General features: G+C 38.0%; 2 protein-coding genes across 2 annotated transcripts; both read right to left on the reverse strand.

Annotated features, from left to right (window-relative positions):
• Positions 1–1,673: 1,673 nt before the first annotated feature.
• LOC113099741 (uncharacterized) lies at positions 1,674–2,748 on the reverse strand. The gene has a single exon (XM_026264669.1). The coding sequence runs from the start codon at positions 2,746–2,748 to the stop codon at positions 1,828–1,830; it is 921 nt and encodes a 306-aa protein (XP_026120454.1). The 3' UTR covers positions 1,674–1,827.
• LOC113099740 (uncharacterized) lies at positions 2,747–5,446 on the reverse strand (the record flags this gene model as incomplete). The annotated part of the gene is made up of 3 exons (XM_026264667.1): positions 5,336–5,446; positions 3,734–4,004; positions 2,747–3,231 (listed from the first exon to the last, which is right to left on the reverse strand). Coding segments are annotated over exons 2-3 (726 nt in total), but the record flags the coding sequence as incomplete, so codon positions are not given.
• Between the last annotated feature and the right edge of the window lie 4,665 nt (positions 5,447–10,111).

Here is a 10,111-nt window from a genome sequence, read left to right on the forward strand (position 1 = left end):
ACTAATATATGTCTACAACAGTAATATACAGTATTGTTCAAAATAATAGCAGTACAATGTGACTAACCAGAATAATCAAGGTTTTTAGTATATTTTTTATTGCTACGTGGCAAACAAGTTACCAGTAGGTTCAGTAGATTGTCAGAAAACAAACAAGACCCAGCATTCATGATATGCACGCTCTTAAGGCTGTGCAATTGGGCAATTAGTTGAAAGGGGTGTGTTCAAAAAAATAGCAGTGTCTACCTTTGACTGTACAAACTCAAAACTATTTTGTACAAACATTTTTTTTTCTGGGATTTAGCAATCCTGTGAATCACTAAACTAATATTTAGTTGTATGACCACAGTTTTTTAAAACTGCTTGACATCTGTGTGGCATGGAGTCAACCAACTTGTGGCACCTCTCAGCTGTTATTCCACTCCATGATTCTTTAACAACATTCCACAATTCATTCACATTTCTTGGTTTTGCTTCAGAAACAGCATTTTTGATATCACCCCACAAGTTCTCAATTGGATTAAGGTCTGGAGATTGGGCTGGCCACTCCATAACATTAATTTTGTTGGTTTGGAACCAAGACTTTGCCCGTTTACTAGTGTGTTTTGGGTCATTGTCTTGTTGAAACAACCATTTCAAGGGCATGTCCTCTTCAGCATAGGGCAACATGACCTCTTCAAGTATTTTAACATATGCAAACTGATCCATGATCCGTGGTATGCGATAAATAGGCCCAACACCATAGTAGGAGAAACATGCCCATATCATGATGCTTGCACCTCCATGCTTCACTGTCTTCACTGTGTACTGTGGCTTGAATTCAGAGTTTGGGGGTCGTCTCACAAACTGCATGTGGCCCTTGGACCCAAAAAGAACAATTTTACTCTCATCAGTCCACAAAATGTTCCTCCATTTCTCTTTAGGCCAGTTGATGTGTTCTTTGGCAAATTGTAACCTCTTCTGCACATGCCTTTTTTTAACAGAGGGACTTTGCGGGGGATTCTTGAAAATAGATTAGCTTCACACAGACGTCTTCTAACTGTCACAGTACTTACAGGTAACTCCAGACTGTCTTTGATCATCCTGGAGGTGATCATTGGCTGAGCCTTTGCCATTCTGGTTATTCTTCTATCCATTTTGATGGTTGTCTTCCGTTTTCTTCCACGTCTCTCTGGTTTTGCTCTCCATTTTAAGGCATTGGAGATCATTTTAGCTGAACAGCCTATCATTTTTTGCACCTCTTTATAGGTTTTCCCCTCTCTAATCAACTTTTTAATCAAAGTACACTGTTCTTCTGAACAATGTCTTGAACGACCCATTTTCCTCAGCTTTCAAATGCATGTTCAACAAGTGTTGGCTTCATCCTTAAATAGGGGCCACCTGATTCACACCTGTTTCTTCACAAAATTGATGACCTCAGTGATTGAATGCCACACTGCTATTTTTTTGAACACACCCCTTTCAACTAATTCAACTAATTGCCCAATTGCACAGCCTTAAGAGCGTGCATATCATGAATGCTGGGTCTCATTTGTTTTCTGAGAATCTACTGAACCTACTGGTAACTTGTTTGCCACGTAGCAATAAAAAAATATACGAAAAACCTTGATTATTCTGGTTAGTCACATTGTACTGCTATTATTTTGAACAATACTGTACATATTTACAACATTAGAATTAAACACTTTTAACATGCAAATTTTTCTAGAAATTCTTATTGTGTCATCTGTTTTCAATAGAACTATTTAAGTATACAAACATGTCATCAAAATGAATATATGTCTACAACAGTAATATACATATTTACAACATTACAATGAAACCGTTTTAACATGCACATCTTTCATTTTCATCTGGTTTCGCAACCACACTGGGACACATGTTAAGAAGTATACAGCAAACATTCACTATCTTGTCAAGAAGTGTCATCTCCTCCCCCTCACATGGCAGTAACAAACTAATTGGTATTCTCTTATGTAACATTGTGTACTTGTTGCGCAAACTGCCAATCACCCTTTCAACGTGAATCCTCAGGTGTGCTATTGCACGTGTATTTTCCACATCCTTAGCGTCAAGTTGACATCTTCCTTTAGTGAACGCAGGAACTTTGACCTCTGCACACATCATCCCCACACTATCCTTGATATCAAAGCCCCGATCAGCTAGCACTAAGTCACCAGGTAACAGTTTGTTGAGAAGGCCACAGTTCTCAGTTATGTGCTTGTCAGAGGCACGCCCACCCCATCCCTTGGAAATAAATGATATGGCACCTTGTGGTGTAATACCAATGAGGTATTTCATGGTGTGTGTACCTTTGTAATGAGAAAAGGCCTGTGCCCGTGCCTTTAGATTTGATGGCCTTTCTGTGCGTATTTCAAAGCAGTCGACTATAATAGCAACACGTTTCCCAAAAGCTTCCAAAAATTGATGCGGCATTGTAGCTTGTAAGCAATGCCTCTCTGGCCAGCACACCAATGGATTAAGCCGTGCATTTAAAACATCTATGGTGTCAGTAAAGGCAGTAGAAAGAGTATTACGTGACACATGGAAGAGATGGGCAAGGTGCTGTACAGGAAGATCAAGCCTCAGACGTATGAGTGTCAACAAAAGCATTTGAAAGGATGACAACTTTTTGGTAACTGGCAGGAAAGCCTTAACAGTGGTGAACAAAGACAATAAAATTGCAAAGCATGGAATTCCTGTGTAGTACCTGACCTTATTTGTGTCACCCTTTAAGAAGTCCCTCATCCATCTTTCTCTTGTTCAGCTCACACCTAAGCTCCCTGTTCTCCTGCAACAGATGGTTAACTTCTGCACTGTTGCGCTCACAGAACTGACATTCTCTTCTTTGTCTCTTAACTGGCATGTCAACTTCTGCCTGGTTTCCACCTTCCTCACCCTCATCCTCTGCGGCTTCCACATCTGCCCATTCTCCACACTCATCTTCTACAGCTCCCACCTCTGCCTGGTCACCACCTGCAGCATCTGCTGCCACTTCTGCCTCTGCCTGGTCACCACCTTCCTTTTCATGTGCTGATCCCACCGGTTCTGCAGTGGTTTCTCTCTGCATTTGGGATTCACCGTCGTCTCCTGCTATTGGCACGGTCATTTGTTCTCGTTGTAATCGACGAGAATACCGGTCTGACTCGGTAGCACGCACTTCAGAGTGTCCCAGGTGCAGTGTTGGAGCCCAGTCAGGATTTGACTCATCCATTTCATAAGATGGTTTCCCTTTAAGAAAACAAGACATCAATAAATAAATAAATACACAAAAAAAAAACTACTGCAGTGAAACAACTTTTTAAACAACATAGAAAAAACATTTTTAAGATGCATATTAAATCAATCACACCTTATTTAACAAAATCATAATATGAAATTAAAATAGGAATGTCTTAAAAAACACAAACATGTGTTGTCCTAAATGTCAGCCCTGTAAAAAATGTCATATTCATTTATTTTAACTGTGTAAAGGTGGTGGTATATACACACCATTATGTGTTTTTAAAATATCTTATGTTAAAGTAGTTTCACAGCTATATAAGTGCCTGGTAGTTATTCTGGACTTTTCATTTACTACATTTCACCTAAACATTGTTTATATTTCTCATAGAAATTATAATACCATGTTGGATAAAAAGTGTCTTCCATTACCACTCAATGCTCAGATTAAAGAATAAGATCTATTTTTCTGCAAGATATTTAGAAGTGTCTCTAATTCTTTGACACTCACCTGAATAAAAATGTCTGGAACACACTTTTAACGATCTTGGGATGCTTGAAAAGTTGATGTCTTTTCGTCTTACGGCTGAAATCCACGACAGCCGGCGTCTTTTTGTAACATCCGACACATAGCTTCCTTGATTCTTCCTCCAGACAGGAAAGCTAAAGAAAGACAATGCGTTGTCTAATTTTGTACCTTGTCGGTCGTGTGAACGGACACTGCAACCGACTACACAGCATGTTCGCCCCATAACTTAAAAATTAATGGAAAAATATATAATTTATATTAGGGCTGGGCGATATGGAGCAAAAAATATATCTCGATATATTTTGCTATATCTCGATATACGATATATATCTCGATATCTTTACAGGAAAAATAACCCCCAAAAAACTACTGCAAAAACAAATATGGCAAATATTACATGTTAAGGGGCCTATGAAACATTTTATTTTTTTCTTCACCATATGTTTTATTGTTACCTAATTCTGTGTTTTAGCATGTGCAATTATTTAAATGCATAAAAACAACTTAATTAGTTAAAAACAATTCTTAAAATTGTTTATGTGAAATGTTTTTTTCCCTTCAGAAATTCTGTGTATTTACATTTTTCTGATTATCAAATGAAGGCATAAAACATTCATTTAATTTATCTTTTAATTATTTAAAATTAAGCAAACTTTATTTTTTGGTAATCAAGGGGGATTTACTATTAAAAATAAAACATGGGAGAAATGTTGTGTGATTATTCCTTATAAAATTATGTTCGTTTCATTTTAATAGTAGTAGTAGTGGGCTATCTACATTCTGCTGTACAATAGTAATAGATTTCTGTCAAATACTTTTATTTTGACGGGTTTACCTTCACAGTTCTGTGTATGTGATACCACAGTCTATGATGTGATATGAGCTAGTCTTACTCAAATCAAACGGTCATATGCTCATGAAGTGACTCTCAGTGCAGTTCTGGAGATGTTCCTCATGTGTTTACGTCTTTATTTAGAGAGAGGAAAGACAATGAAATCAGCGCGAGCGTTATGCGAGCTTCCGTGTTTAATGAATGAAGACGCGCTTCTGCTCCATTCGTTGACACAGACACGCAGAACATGCAGGATTCATATTTAAATAGACTTTTCCGGGTTAATATTTGCAGATATTAGTCCATTTCGCGATTTGATGTAAGTACATGACCGACTTTTGATTAATTCATTTAAAATTTGACCAATTCCGTGACATTCCGCGTTAAACTGTAAATTCCATTTTTATGACTGGATTCCGCGATTCCGTCTGCGTTTCATTGGGCCCTACAGTAGACATCTGCCTGCCGTTCGCCCTACGCCTTAAAACTGAAGTATCTCCATATAATGGAGCCAGTTGTCTTTTTTTTTTTTTTTTTTGACTAGTTCTCTACACGCGAGGTGAGAGGGGACAAAAGCAAGGAGGCGGGGGGCGAGCGAGCGGGGGCGAGCACAGCACAGGGAAGGCAAACAAGCAAAGTGGCGGAATCAGAATATAAACAATATATCGATATATACGATATGTCAAAATCCATATCGTGTTTAAAAAATATCTCGATATATTTTAAATATCGAGATATCGCCCACCCCTAATTTATATATTAGCGGACCCCTGGCCTGACAGATTTGCGGAACGGCGACGGCCTCACAATATGGCGGCGCTACCCATAAGCCACCGCGACGCTAGAGGCGTTACGTCACGCTGCCAAGCTCTATAGGCTGGCAGCATGCTAGAAACATAACGAAAGATGCTAGCAACACTTAGCTAAGTGTTAAAGCATTCTACTAAGGCAGTGAAAAAGGAATTTGCTTTAACTAAGGCAAGCAATGTCCGATCTTCCCCAAACTTCATACGTGTAATAGGTGTTCTGTCCTGAACAAAAACCCATGAAAAAATTCAGTTATAGTCATAGCGCCACCTGCTTGTAACAGGAAGTGACAAGGTTAACACTGTTATGGACTTCTAAGAACAAATTTAAAAATGTAAACAAGTGTTAAATAGGCTGGCAACTTACTAGATACATATTAATACATGCTAGCAACATTAGCTAAGTGTTAAAGCATGCTAATAATGTAGTGAAAAAGAAAGTTGCTGTAACTAAGGAAAGCAATGTCCGATCTTCCCCAAACTGCATACGTGTGATAGGTGTTCTGCTCTGAACAAACACCCATGACCAAATTTAGTAATAGTCATAACGCCACCTTCTGGTAACAGGAAGTGACAAGGTTAACAATGTTATGGACCCCTAGGAACAAATTAAAAAGTGTCAAAAAGTGTTAAATAGGCTGGCAACATGCTAGAAACATAATAAATCATGCTAGCAACACTTAGCTAAGTGTTGAAGCATTCTACTAAGGCAGTGAAAAAGGAATTTGCTGTAACTTAGGCAAGCAATGTCCGATCTTCCCCAAACTTCACACGTGTGATAGGTGTTCTGTCCTGAGCAAACAACCATGACCATATTCAGTTATAGTCATAGTGCCACCTGCTGGTAACAGGAAGTGACAAGGTTAACAATGTTATGGACTCCTAGGAACAAATTAAAAAGTGTCAAAAAGTGTTAAATAGGCTGGCAACATGCTAGAAACATACTAATACATGCTAGCAACATTAGCTAAGTGTCAAAGCATGCTAATAATGTAGTGAAAAAGAAAGTTGCTGTAACTGAGGCAAGCAATGTCCGATCTTCCCCAAACTGCACACATGTGATAGGTGTTCTGCTCTGAACAAACACCTATGACCAAATTCAGTAATAGTCATAGCGCCACCTGCTGGTAACAGGAAGTGACAAGGTTAACAATGTTATGGACTCCTAGGAACAAATTAAAAAGTGTCAAAAAGTGTTAAATAGGCTGGCAACATGCTAGAAACATAATAAATCATGCTAGCAACACTTAGCTAAGTGTTAAAGCATTCTACTAAGGCAGTGAAAAAGGAATTTGCTGTAACTAAGGAACCAGGGTATCTTCCGTCCATTCCAAATCCGTTTCAAATTAAAAAACAGAAAACGAAAGACTCGAGGATTCAAGTGAGAGAACATGAATTCAATAACGAGAAATTGAAAAATGGCTCGTTTATTCGTTATTCCATCTAGGTTTACAGATGGAAAATGAGTTTTTGACTTGATTTCTCATTTTGTCGTTTGGGGTTTAAAAAACGGTTCATGGCTTCAATATTTAATTCGCACTTGTGGGCGGAGCTGAAACGCTCCTTTCATCTGATTGGTCGAATCGCTCTGCCTTCAACACGGTCTCCTCAGTCTTTCAGAATAAGAGTCTTACAAGAGCAATGTCTGAAACCAGCTGTAGCTGGACACATAATTCGTGTTGCTGCGACTTGCAAGTCACCCCTTTAAATTATTTCTAGGTTATAGTATTGTATGAATATTGTCCCACTGTAAAACAGTGCAAATAAGTCTGTCTCATTGGATAAAAGTGAAGTGGAAATAAAAATCAATAATAGACTGAACAGTTCCATGATAATATGTCTGTAACATTTACCACTCTCGTCTTTTAAGTCTAAAGGCACTAGGTAGGTGTGTGTGTGACATTAATAATTAATTGGGAAAATTTATATAGTTCAATTTATGAAATAAATTTGTAATATTAGTTTTATTACATACTAAATTGAATGGTGGTTTTCTTTTAGTCTTCTTTGTTGGCCTTGAGAAAGTCGACATATATTTGAACATTGTTATCATTTATTATGAGAGTAATTGACAACGACTAAAATTTTAATGTTTCACCAAATTCAGCTCAGATCTTCAGACTCGTCTGACTCGTTGCTGTAACTGGTCAGACTTTGTCCTTCTCAAAAAATTCTAGTGACCTTCATTATCTGAGCAATGAAGGTCTAAAACTTAAGGTCCACTAGAGGGGGAGACAGGATTTCTATTTACGTAAGTTTAAATGACGGATAAATACATGAATTTCATATGTACTACCATGAATATGCCATATCTGTGTACAAGAATAAACTTCACAATTCAAGTTGTACTTAAAACTTCCCATTCTGGCTTTTTCAACCTACCTGCAAATTTATTTTAAGATTTATTTTTTATTCACACTGGTTTATGCATTTAATGTTTGTCCATCTAGAACTTTTATTTTTCATGAGCTGTACATTTTAAGATGTACTCGGTGTTGATAAATCACATGCACTGAGTGTAAAGTGCTAATGTCAGGACTCTCAGTCCTCCTCTTGGATGGCCAGTGTCCTGCAAAGTTTAGCTACCCCAAATAAACACACCTAAGCTAAGCAAGGTCTTCAGGATCAGTAGCAATGTACAAGTGTGTTGGAACTGAACTCTGCAGAACATGGTTCTCCCGGTTTAGGACTGGGTTTTAAATCTATAAATGAATTTGTACAGTTGGGTGTCTACATGCAGAGGTGTATTTCAGTACAATGTAAACTGTATCTATAAAGACAAAATCTTCAGATCAGCATTTAGGCCACTGCCTTGAGGTCTCCATCCATTGATCAAAACAGACCTCGCACCCCACCACACTCCTGCTAGCTGTCAGGATTAACTGTGGCTGGTGCCAAACAAAAATTATTATGTATCCTTTGTGAAATAATTGTTCAAATTCACTACCCTTTAGTTATGTTTGGGATTAAAACATCCACTCAATTAAACTGCTATAAGCATTAGATTAATTTTTTTTCCCCCAATTTATTGTTGGTGGCTGTTTTTGCTCCATTGACTTCCATTATAATTACCTTTTTGATTGCAAAGCCATGACACATAATCATGCATTCTTGATTGTTTGTGGTTTTCCCTGTTGGGAAGAGGTAAAATTTGTTGATCACTAGGTGGGACCATTAACCCTTTAGATAGGGCTGTGCAAAAAAAGCTTAGTTTCTGACTTCTCTATGAAGCTATATGGAGTATAACAACATATTATATTGTGTGTAAGAGAGAGAGAGAGAGAGACCTTTGTGCACTTACCTTGATGTATTTGAGAAAATCTAAATGTACACCTCAGCTCTCAGAACTACATGGAGTAAACAAACGTGTATTTATGTACCTGCTGCCTTTTAATGGCGGTGATAAGTATAGACTAAACAAAAGCAAAGTACATGGACTTAAACACTTGCATGCCATCCTGCTGGTCATTTAATTGTGAGAAGAGCAGTAAGCAATACGGGAAAGGGCTTGACTTGAACCAAAGTTTTAGAAATGATTATGCAGTTTGACCCCTCCAGCAAGCTGCAGCTTATTTGAAGTTGGTATTGTATTTTGGTCCATAATAAATTATGTTCAACGTATTTTTTTTTTACAGGATTTAAAGGTTTTAAACTGGCTTTACCATCAAGAAAAGACAAGCATTTCACACATAGGCCATCCATACTTTTCTCAATCAAATGGCAGCAGGTGCATAAACACTAATCCTTAATCATTAATGTCACACACACTTACCTAGTGCCTTTTGACTTAAAAGACGAGAGTGGTAAATGTTACAGACATATTATCATGGAACTGTTCAGTCTATTAATGATTTTTATTTCCGATTCACTTTTATCCAAGGAGACAAAACTATTTGCAATAGTTGGAACAATATTCATACAATACTATAACCTAGAAATAATTTAAAGGGGTGACTTGCAAGTCACAGCAGCACGAATTATGTGCGTAGCAACATCTGACTCAAATATTATTTTAATTATAGTGAGCGGTGGTTTCAGACACTACTCTTATAAGACTCTTATTCTGAAAGACTGAGGAGACCGTGTTGAAGGCGGAGCGATTCGACCAATCAGATGAAAGGAGCGTTTCAGCTCCGCCCACAAGTGCGAATGAAATATTGAAGCCATAAACCGTTTTTTAAACCCCAAACGACAAAATGAGAAATCAAGTCAAAAACTCGTTTTCCGTTTGTTAACCTAGATGGAATAACGAATAAACGAGTCATTTTTCCATTTCTCGTTATTTAATTAATGTTCTCTCACTTGAATTCTCTTGAGTCTTTCGTTTTCTGTTTTTTAATTTGAAACGGATTTGGAATGGACGGAAGATACCCTGATTCTAAGGCAAGCAATGTCCGATCTTCCCCATGTCACAGTAGGAAATCCATTGTTTCCTCCGTGTCATGTTTTGTGTTTGTATTTGTACTCACGTAGTCTCCATGTGCTCGTTTGGTTGATTGTTGTCACCTGGGTGTTGATTGTCTCGCTCCAGCTGATCCTCATCTCCACTCAGCTACTTATACTCACTCATCTCTCTGTCTGTTGTCAGATCCTCATTCATGTTACAGCCTCTCAAGTTGGATTACCGTCTCCCATGTTCGTGTTCTGGATTGTGTTCGTGTTGTCGTCTTCGTGTGAGTGTTCCGGTCTGTTTCTGGGTTCATCCATTGACCGTCTTCACAT

Source organism: Carassius auratus, unplaced genomic scaffold (genome assembly GCF_003368295.1).
Source record: "Carassius auratus strain Wakin unplaced genomic scaffold, ASM336829v1 scaf_tig00217026, whole genome shotgun sequence".
NCBI lineage: Eukaryota > Metazoa > Chordata > Actinopteri > Cypriniformes > Cyprinidae > Carassius > Carassius auratus.

Bases quoted from the DNA above. Each gene is read 5' to 3' on its own strand.
- LOC113099741 (XM_026264669.1), bottom strand. From the start codon at position 2,748: ATGAGGGACTTCTTAAAGGGTGACACAAATAAGGTCAGGTACTACACA.